General features: G+C 36.8%; 2 protein-coding genes across 9 annotated transcripts in view; one reads left to right on the forward strand and one right to left on the reverse strand.

The window, feature by feature from the left end:
• The window catches only part of DIP-lambda (Dpr-interacting protein lambda), a 442,761-nt gene that overhangs the window by 324,298 nt on the left and 96,350 nt on the right, over window positions 1-22,113 (forward strand). For 4 of the 8 annotated variants that reach the window (XM_070284577.1, XM_041777376.2, XM_070284579.1 and 1 more), the window contains 2 exons: window positions 3,017-3,280; window positions 19,191-20,335. In XM_070284577.1, the coding sequence (XP_070140678.1) occupies window positions 3,017-3,280; window positions 19,191-19,381 (455 nt within the window). In that variant the 3' untranslated portion in view covers window positions 19,382-20,335. Of the gene's footprint in view, window positions 1-3,016; window positions 3,281-19,190; window positions 20,400-22,113 lie in introns of those variants that run through there. The other 4 variants (XM_070284581.1, XM_070284582.1, XM_070284584.1 and 1 more) reach the window with 3 other exon arrangements.
• Window positions 9,222-10,987, reverse strand: LOC121503177 (uncharacterized). The gene is made up of 3 exons (XM_041777380.2): window positions 10,821-10,987; window positions 10,275-10,621; window positions 9,222-10,219 (listed from the first exon to the last, which is right to left on the reverse strand). Exons 2-3 carry the CDS (start codon window positions 10,606-10,608, stop codon window positions 10,050-10,052), a joined length of 504 nt encoding a protein of 167 aa, XP_041633314.1. The 5' UTR covers window positions 10,609-10,621; window positions 10,821-10,987; the 3' UTR covers window positions 9,222-10,049.

Raw genomic sequence — 22,113 nt, forward strand, 5'->3', positions numbered from 1 at the left:
GACAATTCGACAGCTATTGAAAAAGCTCAATAGCTCAACACCCAGCTTGACTGCATGTGCAGCACAAAGGCAGTGACCTGTTAGAATACCCACTAACATTCTGCAGTCCTTCCGCGGAAGATGCAGCACGTAGTGCGTGAGTTTCTCGTTGTGCACTTTACACATGGTTTTTGATATTCTGTAGGTTGCGGAATTACTCCTCCACCTGCTTTATGCGCATGCGTCCGACCCTATAAAGTATATATATTCTTAATCAGCATCAAGAGCCGAGTCGATCTAGCCATGTCCATCTGTCCGTCTGTCCACCTGTCCGTTTCTATGCAAACTAGCCCCTTAGTTTTAAAGCTATCTGTATGAATCTTTGCATATAGGCTTCTATATACTCTCACTGCTATATATGTCGGAACGGGCCGGATCGGACGACTATCATATAGCTGCCATACAAATGTTCGATAAATTTGTAGAAAAAAAATTATAACTTGGGTGTTTTTCAATATTTCAACATTTTTGAGATATAGCCATTTTATTATATTCCAGAATTTTGGTAAAAATTTTATGAAAATCGGACGACTATATATTATAGCTGCCATAGAAACGATCAGGAAACAAGAAAGGAAGCTAACTTCGGCACGCCGAAGTTTGTATACCCTTGCAGATTGGTTTTGATGTTTATATTATAGATTTATAGTCTATTTACACCAGGCTGCGTTATTGCGTTAACTCAGTAAACGTAGTTTTTTTTACTAGTAGTTTTTAGTGATGGGAAAAAGTTGCGTCCAAGTTGCGTTCATATCGATAACAACAAATTTGTTCGATATTCGTGTCGATTACAACAAATTTGTTAGATTTCTACTCGATATTCGGACTATCGAACAAGTTCCACCACCAAATCGGTAAAAAAAACAAAGCAGCCGACGATTGATAATTCAAATAATTCAATCTGATTTCAAAAACGGCCGAAAATAGATTTGTGTGATACACAATGTTTGAAGAAGAAGAGCTGTCGTTGGGGGCACTTCTAGGGGATTGGACGGAAAATGTCTTAGCCAGTCGTCCATTCCTGAGACTGGCCAGTGAAAGAATTGTCGGGACCATCAGGAAGACAGAAACAAACTTAAAACCAAACAATTAAAATAAAAATCTATAAATTTAAAATGTACATATATGCAAATTATTTATTGGAAAAGTACGCCCAACGCTTGCCTCATGCGTTATGCACTTTCGGTTGCATTTCCTATACAAGATTCTTGATAAGGTTGTCCCTCCCTTATTGCACACGTTTGATCTAGATACGGCAAGGGACCTCGCTATAGTGGGGTATTCCGCAGAGGATCCCAAGGTGTTTAGGGCAATCCCTGAATTTTGAAGCTCCTCGAAGGTTGCTGGAGACATCCCAGCCAATTCCATGAACTTTATCTTTATGTTGCTCTATTTCTGATATCAAGCTTTCTTTTTGTTGTTTTTAACCAGTTCTTTGGCATTCAAGTCTTTCAGACTTGTCATAAGCCAAGCTTAAAAGCTTTTACGTGTGGTGGCGTGGGTTTTTTTTATTTTTTGGGCGAATCTCCCGTTTGGTTTTACTTTGTTTTGTAGCATCGACCTGTTTTTTTGTAAGCATTCGTAATTGCAGACTTGAGGTCATAGCTTAAGCTTTTTTTATTATTTCAGAATTTTGGAATAAGTTTCATGAAAATCGGACAACTATATCATATAGCTGTCATAGGAGCGATCGGTAGATGTAGAGAAAATGTAAGGCTGGGAATGTAAAACTGTATCTGTTAAACTGTAAACATAATAAATATAGGTAAAATGTAATGAAACTCTGTTTTGTGTGTGTTTTAAGCATTTAAATTTATAATATAAATATCAAAACTAATCTGCAAGGGTATACAAACTTCGGCGTGCCGAAGTTAGCTTCCTTTCTTGTTTTCTATTAATTTAACTAGAATGTGAAAACACATATGTACATACCCTTGTAGGGTATTATAATTTAGTCAGATGTTTGCAATGCAGTGAAGAAGACCTTTCCGATCCTATAAAGTATATATATTCTTGATCAGCTTCAACAGACGAGTCGATCTAACCATGTCCATCTGTCCGTTTGTCCACCTGTCCGTTTCTACGAAAACTAGTCCCTCAGTTTTAGAGCTATCTGAATGAAACTTTGCATATAGTCTTCTATATACTCTCACTGCTATATATGTCGGAACAGGCCGGATCGGACGAATATATAATATAGCTGCCATACAAATGTTCGATGCATTTTAGAAAATAAATTATAACTGGACTGTTTTTCAACATTTTTGCATCTGTTTTATGATTTTTCATCTACTCTGAGATATGAGCTTTCTTTATTATTTTATCATATAGCTGCCATAGAAGCGATCGGTAGAATGTAAAACTGTAACTGACAAGCTGTAAACATAATAAGTATAGGTAAAATGTAATGAAATTTTGTTTTTTGCGTGCTTTCAGCATTTAAATTTATAATATAAATATCAAAACCAATCTGCAAGGGTATACAAACTTCGGCGTGCCAAAGTTAGCTTCCCTTCTTGTTTTATATATATTTTTCGATCAGCAGCTTGCAGATATATGATATCCGTGTCCGATCTGGTTTACCGTTTCTCCTAATAGGAATGCATGCAGACATCGAATTTAATTGGCATACGTTTTTTGACTTATTGAGGAAATATTCTGATGCTCGTGCAAATCAAAGCTCTGTTTTAATCATTAAAAAATTTAATTTTAATAAAAAAAATTAAGTTTTGCTACAATTTATTTAAATCTACGGTTAAAAAGGCTGTAGGGTCGGAACCGAGTCCATTACTGGTTTTTCAAACTTCTGACCAAAACTATACCTTGCAAGGGTGGGTATAAATACATCGCAAGGTTATACAAGAAAATCTGCTTTTCCAAAAGATTTCTTTCGATGTATTTTTACTAAGGGTTATCTATAGGTATAATAGCCTTGAAGCGAAATTCCTTATTTTACAATTGGCGTTATTCCTTGCAGAATTACGAATGCCGCCCAAGACGACAACGACGTTAGCACCTCACGTGCACACAACGTCGAAGCCACGTCGGAAGCAGACACCCGGTTACAACAAGGGACTGAACGAAGTGGTGCGTGCTAAGGAAACCCATTTCTCAAATCAAATGCAGCAAGAGAACGATATATTCAGCGGTGGGACTGGTATGCCCCAGAGCGGCAGCAGCGTTAATAATGGTGGCATTCAAGAAAGTGGAAACGTCAACGACATGATAAACGGAGTGAAAGGTAAGTTACGATTTGGAAAATTCCACAATTACATACATACAGAGCAACAGGACCAGAAACAATAGAAAATGAAGTCAGGCATAATCAGCAGTTAGAAGCATACACACATATGTATGTACACATACACAGATAAAAAAATTTCTTGAAAAATCAAACTTATTTGGCTTGATTTATTGATGCGGTGTCTTAAAATTTTTAAGTACGTTTCGGAAATAAAACGAAAAAATATTTTCAAACATTCTTGATTTAAGTATAAAAATTCTTAGAGCTTAAAAAATTTTAAAAATATGAAAAATAATCCCAAATATTCTTGATTCAAGCCTGAAAGGTCTTATAATATCTATTTTTAGCTTAGAAAAGAGATATGTACATATTTTTGTTGCTCTCTCATTTAAATTCTATGTATTCAAGTTCATGACATTAGTGTTAGATTCTCCTCAGTGGCCCAGTTGGTAAGCGGACGGTCTGATAATTCTGAGGCATGATGGGTTCGAATCCTGGCAGGGATTCAAGAAATGTATATTGCTTTTAATAAAAATTGGTTACTAATTTATGTGATCTAATAACAATTTATACCTCCTATAATATTAAATAAATAATATAGATAAAAATCTTTCACAAAGAAGTTTATAAAAACAGAATCTTAACTTAATAATTTTTAGTATTATGAATTTAAATTTTAAAGAATTTTCTAAATTTTACTTTAAGCCAACTTGAGATTCAATTAAGAATTTTCGGGATTGAAAAAAATGTGTTCGTACTTAAACTAAGCAAATCTGGCACTGGCCAGATATCATTCCAACTTAAGCTTAAATTTGGGATCAATATCCCCTTTTTTTTTATTTGTGTACATACATACATCCATATAAACATTCCTAACAACCGGTGGCCAGCACACAAAATACTTAACCGTTATTACATACATATGGTACATACATATATCAAAATATCCCTTCAGTTCCATTCCTCCAGGATTCCCCAAGATTTCTCAAGAAATCAAAAGAATTCCCGCACGAATCCTCAGGAAACGTTCATACAACTCGGCGAGGAATTTGCATACAAGGGGTGCTCCCAGCAAAGAATTCGAAATTTCAACAGGAATGCGCAATGAATCCCCTGAAAAATTCCTCGGAAATTTCAAAAGATAATCGTGTAGGAATCCGGCGGGAATCGCTAGCGGATTCCTGCATGAATCCGAAAGGAATCGCAAGCGGAACCCGCAAGGAGTCCCGTGGGAATCGCTAGTTGAATCCGCCAGGAATCCCAGTTGAAAACCTATAGAAAATTCCTGAAAAATCACCCCCTTATAGTTAAAATTCGAAGTAATTTATTCCCTATTTATTTGTGGATTTAATATTTATACCCTTGCAGGGTATTATAATTTCAGTCAGAAGTTTGCAACGCAGGGAAGGAGACCTTTCCGACCCTATAAAGTATACATATTCTTGATCAGCATCAACAGCCGAGTCGATCTAGCCATGTCCGTCTGTCCGTCCGTCTGTCCGTTTCTACGCAAACTAGTCCCTCAGTTTTAAAGCTATCTGAATGAAACTTTGCATATATTCTTCTATATACTCTCACTGCTATATATGTCGGAACGGGCCAAAACGGGCCGGATCGGACGACTATATCATATAGCTGCCATACAAATGTTCGATAAATTTTTAGAAAAAAATTTATAATTTGGCTGTTTTTCAACATTTTTGCACCATTTTTGAGATATGGCTATTTTATATTATTTCAGATTTTCGATTTTAATTTTATGAAAATCGGATGACTATATCATATAGTTGCCATACGAACGATCGGAAAATTAATAGAAAAAAATTAGAACTTTGTTGTTTTTCAACGTATTTTCATCTACTCTGAGATATAGGCTTTTTTCATTATTTCAGAAGTTTGGTATACATTTTATAAAAATCGGACAACTATATCATATAGCTGCCATAGAAACGATCGATAGATGTAAAGAAAATATAAAGCTGGGAATGTAAAATCGTCGCTTGAATCATGTTGTTTCTTAACGGACAACCGCGTACCGTTGCATAATCTCGGATTGCATGTAAACGTGATGAACGCGGACTTCCAACATAAGTAACTGGGAGAATGGTCAAACAACCGATGTTGGCCGCGTGTTCTTCAGTAGCGATGGCGTCACGCAAGTGTATGTACTCGTCTGAGCGTAACTTCCACTGATTAAAACGAATAAAATTGAGACGTTCCGTTTCTACTTTGACGTACATGTCGACTCAGTACTGTTGAAACAAACGGCGGTATCTTAACAGATGATTGTCAACATCTAGTCGAATAATCAATCGATACGCATAAAAATCCATAGAGTTGACCTTCTTATTCGTTTCTTCTCCCTGAATTTGAATTCAAACTTAGTTGTATAATCAAAAAGAAGTGATGACTTGTAAACAAACCTGAAGTTGGATTGACCATCTCTATGTTGAAGTGATAACCATTTTCTCCACGACAGAACATCAACGGGTATTGAAGAGCATCATAAACTCGCTGCACTTGGCCATTATACCGACGCTTAAAAACAATATCGCGTGATTACATATTCTCGCCAACAATCACCACTCATTGATAGTGGGAGCATTAAATTGTCTTGCATGGCTACCAGTGGGTCTTTTGTCAGCGCTGATAATGATTTTGTGGGCATAGCGACATAAGTCCGCGCGGAGATATGTCGTTTCTAGTTCGGCGGAGATATGTCGTTTTAAAGCGACATAACTCCGCGCGAAAATACAGTGACGAACTTAATTGTTGGCACAGTTGGCATGTCTGACTTTGGAACCCTTTTTCTCCATTAAAACATAGCAAAAACATTAAAACAATTTTTATTTATATATATTGATCAATTTCCAACTAAATGAACTTAATTTTATCCTTGTATATCATTTCAATAATTTATAAAAATTAAAAAACTAAAAAAACTGTCACATTTCCCTGAACAAAATTATTGGCACACCGAACTAGTGATGCTAAAAACATCGATGCATCGAGCATCAAGGTTTTTTATAGCGATGTTTCCGATGTTTTCGATGTTTTTGTTGATATCGATGTTAACCGATGCATCGATGTTTGACGAAACATCGGTCTCTGATTCAACAATATTTAATATTTATTTATGAGTCTATGGATAAATGGGCCTATGGATAACATCTTACAAATTTTTGCCTATTTCATAATTTCAAATAAAATGAAAGAGTCCTATGAAAGCATCAATATTGATATCATTTTTAATTATGTCATTTCATATCTAGAAAATAAGAACAAAATATATAATTACTACGGTAGCTTGTTTGCAGTTTTTACTCACAAAAAAGATAATAGAAATAAGACAAAGAGCTTATTTCTATTTTTTTATTTTATTTATTTTATTATTTTTATTATATTATATTATTATTATTATTATATATATTATTTTATTTATTACAAAGTTCATTGGTGCATCGAACATCGATGTTATTTTTAGCGCTATTTTCCGATGTTTTTCGATGATTTTTTTGATACCGATGTTAAGTTATACATCGCACTATGTTTTTTTTCGCGTTTTTTTTGGCATAAAGTCAATTTTTTTATTCTTATGTCTCTTTTAAAATTTTTTTTATTTTTAATTTTTAAATACCCTAGACAGATAAAAAAATATGTAACTTTAACATATGGAGCAACACTGTTCTGCTGGCCAGCTGTTAAAGTCAGCTGATTATGTAGCAGCTGTTTTGTATGAAATAGGCGCGAAAAATTGTGCGACTTTGATAGTTTGTTGTGGCAAAAGTTTACGAAGAAGTTAAATGAATAAATATGGAAAACGATTGTCCAGGTATATAAAACTAAAGTTTACCAATGTTTCTGTCGTTGTTATGTGTTTTTGTCCAATTGTACCGTCTTTTGTTTACGTGTATTTTTAGAGCGAGCTTAACAAGTGTAGCTGTGTTTCGTGGATCAGTACTTTTGCATGGCAAATAGTTGCAAAAAGTTGTAAATGAGAAACTATTCACCAAAGTGTGCAGATTAATGAGAAACTAACAGTTTTTGTCCGAATCCACACGTTTTCGAAAAAATCAACATTTTCTAGTACCATATCAGTATGGTTTTTTTCCGTTTTTTTCTTGCTATAAACTCCAATTTTAGGTCTATTGTATTGAAATTTCGTTTGAATACCTTTTTTAAGCTCCCAAGAAGACCTACCAAGTTTCAAATGATTTGGGGCACTATTTCATATAGCTGCCATATAACAGATCTGGCCCATTCGCCCAAAAAAATTTTTTTGTTAAAATATAACCAAATCATTTGAAAAACAAAAAAGTTGGTGCAAATCGGCCAGATCAGTTATATGGCAGCTATATGAAATAGTGCCCCAAATCATTTGAAATTTGGTAGGCCATCATAGAAGCTTAAAAAATGTATACATACCAAATTTCAGATCAATAGGTTTAAAATTAGAGTTTATGCCAAAAAAAACGCGAAAAAAACCATAGTGCATCGATGGTCTATTTTGAAAACATCGACATCGATGTTTTTTGTCAAACTTGCAACCGAACCAAAAAATTTTTAAAAATTCAAATGGAACGGTTTTTAGTATAAATCATTTTAGTAAAATGAGCTACTTTGGCTTAAAAAATAGACACTTCGACGATTTTAAGTTAAAATTTTATCAACAAACTATTCTAAATAAAGATAACAAAGCTTTCCAGAAGTAAAAAGTTAACAGGTCGATAAAATTTTTAGAAAATAATTCACTATTTGCCATGTGTGCCAATAATTTTGTTCAGGGAAATGTAGCGGTTTTTTTAAATTTTAAATTTTTATAAATTAATGGAATGATATACAAAAATAAAATTAAGTTCATTTAGTTGGAAATTGATCAAAATATTTAAATCAAATTTGATTCAAGTAAATATTTCTATGTTAAATGAAGAAAAACGGTGGCAAAAATTAAGTTCGCCACTGTATGTCGTTAGTAGTTTGGCGGAGATATGTCGCTTACAAATGACATAACTCCGCGCGGAGATATGACGCTTTTTTTCTGGCGGAGATATGTCGCATGAAATCGACATAACTCCGCTCGGAGATATGTCGCTTTTTTTCCGGCGGAGCTATGTCGTTTTAAAGTTTAGGAAACTGTTTGATTGGGCTGAATTTCCATATAGTAGTGAATACAATGGCTCTGGTGGATGAGCCAAAACGGGCAAATTAATTTTGCCACCTGCATAGCATAAGCCGAGGGTTTCCAACCGAAACTTCAGTGCATTGCAATGCTGACTTACGACCGACAATGAAACAATAACAACGCAGCTATGATCTTTGTAGGGTGTTGCAGAATTGTATGCGAATGCAGCGCGATTCAAGTTTTCATTTGCGGTTCGTCTTCCTCTATTATTTTGTCGGGCTTGAGGTGGTCTTTGTGCAGCGCGAAACTGTGCCATCTGGGCACGTATCGATGCATTTATTTCTGTACGTTCCTCTTGCGTCCGACTATTACGGAAATTCGGACTACTTATTGCATTGCGTGAACGCCGTCCAAGTCTTGATCCTCTAACAACAGGCATTATATTCAATTGTTTAAGCTCACTTTGGTAATGCTTCGTTAACTCGATTTTTTTGTTTAAATATTTTTTACCGATTTCATTGATACACAATTTCAACGCAGCTATGATCTATGTGTGTTTCAGGATTTTACATACAACAGTGTGTACATCTGCTGAGCCGCTAGTGGCTTTTCCGGAAGGTTTTCCCAAAATTTGAGCCAAATAGGCCCAGTCGTTCTCTTGTGATGCCATTAGTAACATTTTTTGTCCCCATTTTTATATATATAGATAAACAATTAAAAAAAAACCTGTAAATCAAACAAAGGTATATAAGTGCCTCTAGGCACTCTTGGGTCTTTAAGTCAATTTTTACATATATGAGTTTATTTTTATTTTCGATTATGATACTTAAAAAAACAATTTTTATTTGCCGTACAGCACAAGTGCAGGTTACATTTTGTGCACATATGTGTGTTTGGGATTTTTTGCAGTGCTTGCACCATCTTTTTCCACTGTCTCGGCTCATCCAAACAGGAAAATGATTGGATTCATCATCTGAATCATCTGAAATTGGATGCTTTGATTTTTCACCAACTGTGAGCGAAGATCTCGGCGTGGATGGAGATTGCATTGCCCAACCTTGTTCTGCAGTTTGCTGAGATGATGGTGACGGAAATTTCCGATCATTATGACAAAATGGTCGACCGCGTTTATGCTTGCTTTGATTTGCAACTAAACCAGCAGCAATTGATTCCCGAAACTGCGGAAGCTCCAACAAATAGTCTGTGCTCTTGTTTTCCTTGTTGATGCGCCTGTATAAAACATACGCATTTTTCGCTGCCATATCAACCAAATGGTAAAAAATTCGTGTCATGGCATCTTGTGTTTTTGCTCAAATATGATAACGACCCATAAGTCCATCCATGAGATCAACACCGACCATGTGGGCATTATATTCCCGAATAATTTGGGGACAATAAACCTAAATTTGTCTTTTAGATTTCCTGTCATAACGAGCTATCTTTGCTATCTCTTTATTTGCATTTAATTTCAAAAATGGCTTAACACCCACATAAGTGGATAGCAAGCAGACGGCTGTCTGTAATGCATTTATACCCCAGTAGCTTTTTATATTCGGGTACCGATAAGTGGACATGTAGATCAAAATTCCAATGTAGTGATGGATATCGTCAATGCTGACCGAATGGTTTCTTCAACAATCATATTCATAATCTCTGAATCGAAGAAGTAACAGAAAATCTGCATCGGTGTTTAAGTTCCTTTATACAATCTGGGAGTGAAGAATCTCCCCGAAAAGCTATATCGTTTACATGCAACTGTATCGATTGCTGCCGCCATGTTACCTTTGTCGGCACCTTGTTTATTGATTCAACATCTGTTGATAAATTAATTAGTTATTTGAGTACCATTATATAATTTAGTTTTCTTACCGGCACAATTGAAACCACCAGAAAAAGGCTCAGATGTACACACTGAATATTCCTTTATCGGCAGTGGTGAACGAGGTCTCTTTGCAGGATTTTTGGTAATTTCCAGCTCCTGTACATTATCTTTGACATTATCAGCGGTATTGTCGATAAATGAAATAGTTTCGGCGTCCTCCAATGCCGTGTTAAGTGATTCTACCAAATCCAAGCTGTCTTCATCGTCATCACTGGAGTTATTCAAGAGTTCCTCGTCCGTCTCAACATCATTGAACAAGTCAAGCAATTGTTCATCGGTCAACTCGGACAATTTAAAACGTCTACGCATTCGCTCTGCCATTTCGATCGAAAGTCTTAAAACAAAACCATATAATAAACAGAAACAAACATAACAATTGCATGCAGCTGTGAAAAAGGCGCTGCTTGTAAAAGTTTGCGTGGAGTCCCAACAGTGCCTCAAGGCACTTATCACAATTTCACCGCTGCAACGCACTATTTGTATAAAGTTGCAAATATGCAACTTAATTTGGATTATATAGTATAATATCTTACCTTCAAGAACAATAAATTTTATTTGGCTGATTTTAAAGTTATTTCATTTTTATTGATAACCAAATCACAATACGAAGCACACCGAAGCGAATGCATGATGCATGTAAAGCTTAAGACAGCTGTGAAAGCTTCCACTCATAAGTTCACATGTTTATTGTGAATTGACAAGTATAATTCAAATAATTAAAAGGCTCCTCGATTTTTAGATAATACAAATTATATAATAAGTGCCTTGAGGCACTCTTGGGTATTAGAGGCTCCCATAATGAGAGCGTCAGCTTTGGAAGCTTCGTGGAGCACAAATTAACCAGGAGCCAGTCCTAATTATCCGCAGGAAGGCCGGACAGGCATTTAAATAGAACAACTTTTCTACAGGGGTCAGCGTAGGATTGTCGATATAGACCGCTGTAAAAAGGTCCCGGAAAGTCGGCCAGCGAAGATAATCGCCCGAGAAAACTTCCGTTTCGCAGGGAGGAAGCCGACAGCCAGACGATAAGGAATTTTGGGGCGCAGGGGGTTGGACTTGAACAGCTTTGGAGGCGATCGTATCGATCCGTTGCATGAGCACTGTTCGTAATTAAAATAGGAGTAGTCGTATTTTGCCTTAAGAGTAGGCAAGGTGTCCTCCGCGCCCTCTAAGCCAACTGAAATTAGCTCTGAACAATCTTCGTACTCTTTCTCGACCTTATCCCATAGCGCTCGGACTTGGTCGAGATGGATTTCGCAAGAGTACTTGGATGGAGTGGGTGCTGCTGGATTGCAGACTCGGGACTTGAAGTGACTCAGACGGTCACAGATCAAAGTAAATTTGTTCAACATCTTAGAAGATATTATATATATTTTACTTAAATTAACTGTAAATATATAATATTTCCGAAATATTTATGGTTCGAAGCTGGATTGGGAATTTAGGAACAAATCGGACTTGTAATAATTATTTTTAATATAATTATTACCTTTGAGGAAAATTTTATTTTTTCCTGTGGAATTTAAAACGGAAATATGCAAATTAATTCAATAATTCCGGTCAGTAGCGAATAATATACAGTCACACTAATGCTGATATGGAAGCGCACATGAATTTCTAACTGAATTGGTTATTTGGAATTTTATGCAAGACGTTGATGCACTATAGACAGTACATATCATGTAGAACTTGCGACACCAAGCACCTGCTTGTTCTGTAAGCAGTTAGTAGGCGCGAAGGAAATAAATCGAAAAGAATGCGAGGAAACTACTACTGGCGTGCTGACGGATTGATTGTACTTAGTACGCATGGATATCTAGGGGATATATACCCATTATGGTTTCGAGTGCTTTGGTGGGGGTTGACCTCAGCGCCCCTTATATACAGAGCAGTGCCTGCCGCTGGGTTCTCTCCATAAGCTTATTATACGTTTTCTTCTCCATGGCTTGCCACCACATTAAGACTCCATACAGCAGTATCGGATGCACCACCGATATGTAGACCCAATGCATTAGAGCGGGTAAGAGGCCCCATGTGCATCTTCTTGGATGCATATAGCGCTATGGTGGCCTTTTTTACCCTCTCTACTACATTGGCCTTCCACGTCAGCTTGCTGTCTTGGTGAAGAGAATAAAGTCCGTCTTATCCGCATTGATATTGAGTCCTACCTTCACCGCCCACTCACATATCTCCCTGAGCGTTGTTTCCATGATCGAGCTGAGGGTCGATGGACAGACTCCCATGATAATAATGCTTATGTCAACCGCATAAGCTGTTATCTTTGGTGCTTTCCTCTCGAATCTCTTGATTAGGTCGTCTACCACCAGATTCCATAGGAGGGGCGACAGAACCCCACCTTGCGGCGTGCCTCTGTGCGCTCCTCTCACCATGGAAGCGGTGCCCCAATCTGATTGAACCCGCCGGTAACTTAGAAGATTTTTTATCCACAAGTTAATAGCGGGGGACGAGTTGGTCGCTTCTAGGCGATCGTCCGTGCTAACGTTGTTGAATGCCCCGGATATGTCCACGAACACTCCAAATGCATATTCCTTATTGTTTAGGGCTCTCTCAATGGTGGCTACCAACGAATGTAGTGCCGTCTCCACTGATTTCCCCTTCGTGTAGGCGTGCTGGTTGGTCGACAGTTATCTCCCTAAATCGTTCCTGATGTATAGGTCCAGCAGCTTTTCTAGCATTTTAAGTAGGAATAAGGTGAGGCTTATCGGTCTGTAATCCTTGGAGCTCACGTAGCTGCACTTTCCTGCTTTGGGCAGGAAGACAATCCGCGAGGTCCTCCATTGGATAGGGATATAGCCCGTGCTTAAACAAGCTGTATATATTGCGTAGAGCCATGGGGTGATCACCTCCTTGGTCACCGGCAGCATGGCTGGGAATATTCCATCTAGTCCTGGTGCTTTTATCCTCGGAAAGGAGTCTGTAGCCCAGTGGATTCTACCAGAGGATATTAAATCTTTTGGGAGATGCTCTACTCCAGTTGCTAGGTCCTGGTGCATCCTGGGAAACGCGCGTGCATTAGTGCTGTTAGGGCCCCTTCCCTGCCCTCAGTCCACTGCCCGTCGTCGCGTTTGAGCTCACTCTGTATGGTTGCCTGCTTCGATAGCAGCTTCCGGAGTCTAAACGTTTCCGGGGCAGTCTCTATATTGGAGCAGAAGTTTCTCCATGAGTTTCTCTGCGCCTTGCGCATATCTTTCTTGTAGTCCCTAAGTAGGACTTTGTATTCCTCATTGATGATGTCATCTTTCGCCTGCTTGGCGATTTTAAAGAATTCTTTGAGTTTGTTGCGTCGGAGTGAAAGGTTCTTATTCCACCAGGGTGGCCTGGTCCTCTTTCTCGTGTCCGATATAGGGCATGATGCGAGGTACGCATCCAGCAGTTCTTTGGAGATGGTCTCTAGGGACTTTTCTATGTCTTCCGCGGATTCAAATATGCCCGGAGAGATCGCGAGCCGTGTCGCAATAGTCTCCTTGAACTTTCCCCAGTTAGTATTCCGGTGGTTCCTGAAGACCGTATGTACTTATGATCTGAGAAGGATGGTCTCTCAAGGACTCTCCATTCTGATACCAAAGTACCTTGTCCCCTTACAAGAGTAAGATCTAGCACGTTTGAGGAGGTGGGACCTACAAAGGTGTGTTTCTTTCCCACGTTTGCTATACTCCGGTTGGTTGAGAGTATAAAGTCTAAGAGGGACTCACCTCTGTCGTTTATGTCGGGGCTCCCCCATACACAGTGGTGCGCGTTGGCGTCTGCACCCACGAGCAGTTGCTGGTCCTTCGGGCTGGCTTCTACCAAGCTCATGAGTTCTTCTGGTGGAGCCGTCCTGTCGTGTTCCATGTAGCAGGAAGCTACCAAAAGGCGCTTTTTCCCGCTCTCTAGCATCACCACGGTCAGGTCATCAGAGCTGTTGTGAGACATAAGGTTAGCGTGTGGACCCTTCCTGCTTACCGTTGGTGGATGGAGCAAATTGTAATTTGCGGACTTCAGTCCGGCGATGGCATTGCCTGAGGCTATCCATGTCGGCGGATCCTTGCTCCATGACTATAAGGAGTTCCGCCGACGCGACCTTGCTCTTATGGAGGTTGAGCTGCAGCACCCTGAGTGTCATGGGTACTGGGCTCACCTCCATACGACGGGATGACTACTACGGTAAGTTCACCGTCCTCACCTTCGTCGGACTCATCCAGCGTCATTTCCCGGTCGGCATCCACGATGGTTTCCAGATCTAGGTCCTTCTCCACCACATCTGCCTTCAGGGTGTGAGCATCCTTATCCCCGGGGTGGCGCTTTTTGAGGCGCAGGTATACGCTACCCATGCCCCACGCCATCTTCCCGTATCTGGGATAAAGGATGTCCTCTGCCTCCTTGATTATCTGGAGGACTGCACTTTGCCCCCCCCTCCTTGGGTGATGGAACCTTCCAGTCCGCGGTTGGGATATCCGGGTTCGCCCGGTCCGCTTGGATTGCGATGGGGAAGAGTACCTTCGCTTTTGGAGTGGACGGGATTAGCTCCCGGTCCACCACCACTAGCTTGGCTCCCTCCCACAGCGCCTCCAACTGGCAGACCGCTTGTGTCAGCCACTTCCTCGTCGGGTCATCCATGCACTTTAGGATTTTCACCCCAATTAGCCACCCAGCGCCATCGAAGGTGGGCATGGGAGCTTTGGGATCATCCTCCATCCGTGCGTACAATGAATCAATGAGCCGCGCATGCACCATCTTCCACTGCGCCTCGGTCATTTTGCCATCTTCATCGCTTCTGTCAATGAGGGCCACAATCAAGTGTCTTTTGGTCACCTCACTGACATTTGCGGTTTTTTTGGGCTTTTTCGCTATTTGGGAAGGGCCTGCCTCCTTAGGGCCGCGTTGCCGCTTGCTCCCCTGTGCGTCCATAGAGGTGCTTTTCGTTGAGCCTTGCCTTTTGTTGGCAAACGTCTCCTCCACCTTGTTGGCGAATCCGCCAGTCGATGTCATGTGGGGGAGTTTGGCGAAGTGAAGCCTCCCCTGGTCGATTTTCTCTTCAGCCAGGTAAGCTTTGCCTTCTCCTCTGGGGATAGGGCGGTTTTTTCCTGGAGCCTTGTACAGCGCCTTGGCCTTCATTCCCTCGCTTGACCGCCTTGGCCCGTCCCTGCGCTGGGAGCTGGTGCCTGGTTTCGGTGAGTGGAAAAGCTGCACGCTCTCAAGGTCCGAGTCTGTATCGACTATGGCACGTGAGCGACTAAGTGGGTTAATATTAAAGTTTTTAGTTTTGGGAGGCTATCAACATTAGATATTATGGTGTATACCAGAGAACTGCAAGGGTGGCATTTTTTTGCACTAAATTCGGGTACCGGTGCCACTCACCACCGAGCATCAAAGTAATAGACAAACAACCACAAAAAAACATCTGTGTGTTGCAAGTACTCTGTGAGTTGAGCAGCGGTACTTTTCGTCAGCGGGTGCCGATCACACTCGCACTCAAAAAGGGCACGAGAAAAACAGCTATGCAAAAAGAGTGACAAGAAAAAAACACATTTATGACCTGGGTGTCGGGACGACACACATGAAGAAAACAACTATGCAAAAAGAGTTGCAAGAAAGTAATCCATTTATGACCTGAGTGTCTTGAAAACACCCGGGTGTTTGGTACGACACCCGGGTATTTGTGACATGATCGCCTTCTTTGTTTTGAACACTTGTTAGCGATCGGATTCATTCTAGTTTGGATGTCTGTAGACAGACTCCTTTTCTGCATTCTTTTTATAAAAATTGTAAAAGAAAGAAATAATTATCCTTTTTAATGTAATTTTTATTATTATTATTTTATTTTTAAATTTTTATTTCTCTTTTCATAACTTTTTAATTTATAACTTTTAATTAAAAAAATAAAAAAACATATAAACATATGATCAGGGTATTCCCTTATTTTATGATTATAAGACATAATAAGTCTATTTGTGCATAACATTTATGTTTTTTCCGAGACTATTGTACATTTTTTTAAAAAACTTTTTTTCCTAACGATGTCAAAGCCTATTTCATAAAAAAAGAACGAAAGCAGAAAATTGTATTCGGCTGTTTAAATTTTTCCCCAATAAAAACAAATAATAATTGAATTACTAATTTAAATTTGATTAAAGAGTCGTAAATTAAATACTTTCTTAACTCGGAAGTAATGTAATACAAAATACAAGCCCCTTTGCCGTAACACAAAACTTAATTTAAATAAAGCGCGCTGTATTTAAAAAAAATAAAAATAACAACGACACGACGTTCTTATAAAACTGCGCCAAGATTTTTGGGGGACTTCAAATAGTTTTCTGTGATACCGAAAATTTTGTTTATTCTTAATTTTGTTGGAATTTTAAATAAAGGTTGAAATTTAAGTTCTGCATTCTTTTTATAAAAATTGTAAAAGAAAGAAATAATTATCCTTTTTAATGTAATTTTTATTATTATTATTTTATTTTTAAATTTTTATTTCTCTTTTCATAACTTTTTAATTTATAACTTTTAATTAAAAAAATAAAAAACCACAACCCAAAAAAGCAACAAAATATAATATATAATAAGTATACATTTAAAAAAATTTTAGACTTAAACAAGAAAGGAAGCTAACTTCGGCACGCCGAAGTTTGTATACCCTTGCAGATTGGTTTTGATGTTTATATTATAGATTTAAATGCTGAAAACACTCACGAAACAGAGTTTCATTACATTTTACCTATACTTATTATGTTTACAGTTTGACAGTTACAGTTTTACATTCCCAGCTTTATATATTTTATACATTTACCGATCGCTTCTATGGCAGCTATAAGATATAGTTGTCCGATTTTTATGAAATGTATACCAAAATTCTAGAATAATAAAAAAAAGCTTATATTTCAGAGTAAATAAAAATGCGTTGAAAAACAACGAAGCTATAATTTTATTTCTATTAATTTCCCGATCGTTCCTATGGCAGCTATATCATATAGTCGTCCGATTTTCATAAAATTTTTACCAAAATTATGAAATAATATAAAATGGCCATATCTAAAAAAATTATGCAAAAATGTTTAAAAACAGCAAGTTATAATTATTTTTCTATAATTATTGAACATTTGTATGGCAGCTATATAATATAGTCGTCCGATCCGGCCCGTTTTGGCCCGTTCCGACATATATAGCAGTGAGATAGAAGACTATATGCAAAGTTTCATTCAGATAGCTTTAAAACTGAGGGACTAGTTTGCGTAGAAACAGACAGACGGACAGACAGACAGACGGACATGGCTAGATCGACTCGGCTGTTGATGCTGATCAAGAATATATATACTTTATAGGGTCAGAAAGGTCTCCTTCACTGCGTTGCAAACTTCTGACTGAAATTATAATACCCTGCAAGGGTATAAAAACAACCCCTTTTTCATTTTTCGATCTTTTGTGATTTTGCGTCGTCGAATCGACGAAGCATGACCGTCTAGGGTTAAATGCCTATGGACGGTTTCCGTGCTTAGTTGCAGCTCCTCTGCGATGGTTCTAATAGTCACATGACTCGATCCACTATTTCCATGATTTTATCCGTATCAACGGTCACTGGTCGTCCGGAAGGCTTGGGTATTTCGGTATCAAAATTGCCACTTCGGAATCGCCTAAACCACTGTTCGGCGGTTTGAATCGAAAGTTTGTTATCTCCTAAGACAGCAATAATCTGTCTGCGAGACTCCGTAGCAGTTTTTCCCTGTGCGTAATAAAATTTAAAAATTGCCCGAATTTCTGCGTTTGTGAACTCCATTCCAATCGATTGTAAGCTCATGTAAACAAACTATATGTCATTTTAAATACCTTTCAAACGATATACAACATTGCCAGATACGATTATATTTGACTTCACAAGCGAAGCGCGAAATTAGAATGTACATAAAAACCGGTAAGTCATTACCACACAACCTAATATTATAGATTTAAATGCTGAAAACACACACAAAACAGAGTTTCATTACATTTTACCTATTCTTATTATTATTACAGTTTGTCAGTTACAGTTTTACATTCGAAACCTCACATTTTCTCTACATTTACCGATCGCTTCTATGGCAGCTAGAAGATATAGTCGTTCGATTTTCATAAAATTAAAACCGAAATTCTGAAATAATATAAATTGGCCATATCTCAAAATGGTGCAAAAATGTTGAAAAACAACCAATTTATGTTTTTTTTTTTCTAAAAATGTATTCAACATTTGTATGGCAGCTATATGATATAGTCATCCGATCCGGCCCATTCCGACATTTATAGCAGTGAGAGTATAGAAAAGACTATATGCAAAGTTTCATTCAGATAGCTTTAAAACTGAGGGACTAATTTGCGGACGGACAGACGAACGGACGGACAGACGGACGGACGGACAGACGGACATGGCTAGATCGGCTCGGCTCTTGATGCTGATCAAGAATATATATATTTTATAGGGTCGGAAAGGTCTCCTTCACTGCGTTGCAAACTTCTGACTGAAATATTATACCCTGCAAGGGTATAGAAATGTTGGATAAAACAAAGTGTTTGACAAATTTGTATACCCTTGCAGTGTATCTTCATCACAGCGTTGCAAACTTCTGGCTAAAATTATTATACCCTGCAAGGGTATAAATATAACTTTTTCGGTTTTTAACTTAACAGCTGTTCCCATTAAAATGGCTGAAAATGTCGGCTAACTATCGCGATACATCGCCGATAGTTTCAGTAATTCAGTCGTCAAGGAAACACCCAGAATATTTATTTTATCTATATAAGTATATTGCTGGAAGAATATTAGAAAATTAAGCTTTAGTCTATATCTTTGGAAACCAAGTGATAACTTTTTTTTTACCTAATAATGCATATAATGAGATGTATTTTATTTGATTTAAATCCTTATATTTCAGTACATACGCAACAACCTTCACGCAATGGGTATGATAAGTCAAACAAGTTGCCTGCAATCGTCCCATCTCCTCGCTCACCCTGGTCATTTACAAACTCGGGGTCCCAGGTGCTCGCCTACGATATTAAAGGAACTAATATTTTGGTATACCTTATTTTAAGTGTAAGTTTGTGTAGGTATATAGTTTATTAAAATGAATCAAAAAAGTTTACTGGTGATCACTATGCATCTCCATATCACACTGACTGCGTCATACTTCATATTGAATTTGACAATAATCAGCGAAGATCTGATGGTTCGAATAACTTGATGATATGCAGAAATAATGTGCTGAAGAAACTGCTGTCCCATAACAAAATAGATTTAATGTGGGAACTAGGTATATTTAATCTAAGAATCCTATCATTAGAAATGGGGAGATTTATATTAAAGGTAACTCATATTGTACGGGTTTTACTGAAATGATCTTAATAGAACTGATTAATTAAAGTCCCAACACAGATTAAAAAGTTAAATAATTAAGGTTGGAAAAGAAAAAGGGTTTTGTTTTTGGTGGAATGGATTGTTTTTCTTAACCAAGCTTTTATGCTTATCGTACTATCTTTGTAATAAACTGATTATTATATTATAAGAATATTATACAAAAATAGATTTATTATATCTTTTAAACATATAAACATATGATCAGGGTATTCCCTTATTTTATGATTATAAGACATAATAAGTCTATTTGTGCATAACATTTATGTTTTTTCCGAGACTATTGTACATTTTTTTAAAAAACTTTTTTTCCTAACGATGTCAAAGCCTATTTCATAAAAAAAGAACGAAAGCAGAAAATTGTATTCGGCTGTTTAAATTTTTCCCCAATAAAAACAAATAATAATTGAATTACTAATTTAAATTTGATTAAAGAGTCGTAAATTAAATACTTTCTTAACTCGGAAGTAATGTAATACAAAATACAAGCCCCTTTGCCGTAACACAAAACTTAATTTAAATAAAGCGCGCTGTATTTAAAAAAAATAAAAATTACAACGACACGACGTTCTTATAAAACTGCGCCAAGATTTTTGGGGGACTTCAAATAGTTTTCTGTGATACCGAAAATTTTGTTTATTCTTAATTTTGTTGGAATTTTAAATAAAGGTTGAAATTTAAGTTTTTATTCAATACAATCATTTAACTGTATAATTTCCCGCTCTATGATACAGTGGCATAGACAATTTTTAAATCGTTGTTTATACAATTTTTATTTATTGATAATATGTTAAGGTTGTGAACTCTTAATATTATATATTAAAATCATGGATCGCAAATAAGAGTTATGAGAAAGAAAAAATTCACATATAACTTTAATATTGAAAAAAAAAAATTAAAATAAAAATTGACAACTTTTATTTAAAAAATAAAAATAGAAATAGAATTGCAATAACTTTTAAGCTAAGCGACCAATTTTAAAGATTGGCATATATAATAAATCTACTTTCCAGTACCTTTCGTTAGATATGTATATGTAGTTCATATGTATTTGCATTTTTTTTATAGGATCAAGACATTTTAACCTCTTTATCACTCTAAGAATCTCTTTAATTAAATGTTTTAATATGTGTTTATTTTACATATTTGCATATTTTGTATATTTTTATATATTTTGCATATTTTAGTCATTACCATTTTATTCAAACGCAAATTGCGAAGATATTAGTCAAAGCCATAAATTAATAGGTATATACATCAAACGAAAGGTATTGAAAGTTAGATTAATTAATTCTTTAAAATAGGTTGCTCAGTTAAAAAGTTATTGAAATTCAATTTTTATTTTCCATTTTTAAAATAAAAGTTATGATCAATTTTTATTTTTAAATTTTAAACCTAAAGTTATATTCAATTATTACCTTTTCATAACTCTTCTTTGCGATCCCTGGTTAAAAGTCAGTTAAACTCGAATTTTTTTATGAAAAAAGAGTTAACAAATTTGTGCACTTATTTATCAATTTGGAAAATTAATTTCTTGCATATATAAGTTTTGCTATAAGAAAATGTTAAAAAACTTTTTAAAATAACAATTATGGACAAAACATTTTAATATTTAAATAATTATAATTATACAGGCCGAGGGTTTTTGATTCGCTGGTTTTTGAGATACTCCAACCATAAATTTAAAAAAAAACAGTTTTTGTTACTTTTGAGGAACTGTAACTTTCGATCGTTATTTGTATCCCCTTGCAAGGAATTATAATTTTAGTCAGAAGTTGCAACGCAATGAAGGAGACCTTTCCGACCCTATAAAGTATATATATTGTTTATCAGCATCAACAGCCGAGTCGATCTACCCATGTCCGTCTATCGTCCGTCTGTCCGTTTCTACGTCAACTAGTCCCTCACCTATCTGAATGAAACTTTGCTGATAATCTTTTGACTACTCTCGCTGGTAAACATATATGTAAGTCGGAACGTGCCGGATCGGACAACTATATAGCTGTCATAAAAACGATCTGAATTTTTTCAGAAAAAAAATTATAACTTCCTTGTTAGTATATTTTTATATACTTTGAGATATGAACATTTTATACTATTTCAGAATTTCAATTTAATTTTTTTGAAAAACGGACGACTTTATCATATACAGGCCTGTCCTAGTTTCCACTTCCGCAAAATTTATTCGGAATCGGATTTCCCTGACCTGTTCTAGTATTCACTTCCGAAAAATTCTTACGGATTCGTATATCCCTCTGTTAAGTCTCTGTTAATTTGCAGGCGAAACGTTCGGAAACTTTCCGTGTGACATATGGCCGGTGGATTCAAATTCAATCAGCAATTAATTATTTTAAAATATATTGCGATTATGTATATTACAAATGTTAATTGTAATCTATTCCTAGAGGTTTTGGGAACATTATTGCATAATTGAATTAGCTAAT

This window comes from Drosophila kikkawai, chromosome 2R, assembly GCF_030179895.1.
Source record: "Drosophila kikkawai strain 14028-0561.14 chromosome 2R, DkikHiC1v2, whole genome shotgun sequence".
NCBI lineage: Eukaryota > Metazoa > Arthropoda > Insecta > Diptera > Drosophilidae > Drosophila > Drosophila kikkawai.

Coding starts and splice junctions, on each gene's coding strand:
- LOC121503177 (XM_041777380.2), bottom strand. CDS start 10,608: ATGGCAGAGCGAATGCGTAGACGTTTTAAATTGTCCGAGTTGACCGAT. Junction 10,220..10,274: donor TGGTGGTTTCAATTGTGCCG/GTAAGAAAACTA, acceptor ATTTATCAACAG/ATGTTGAATCAATAAACAAG.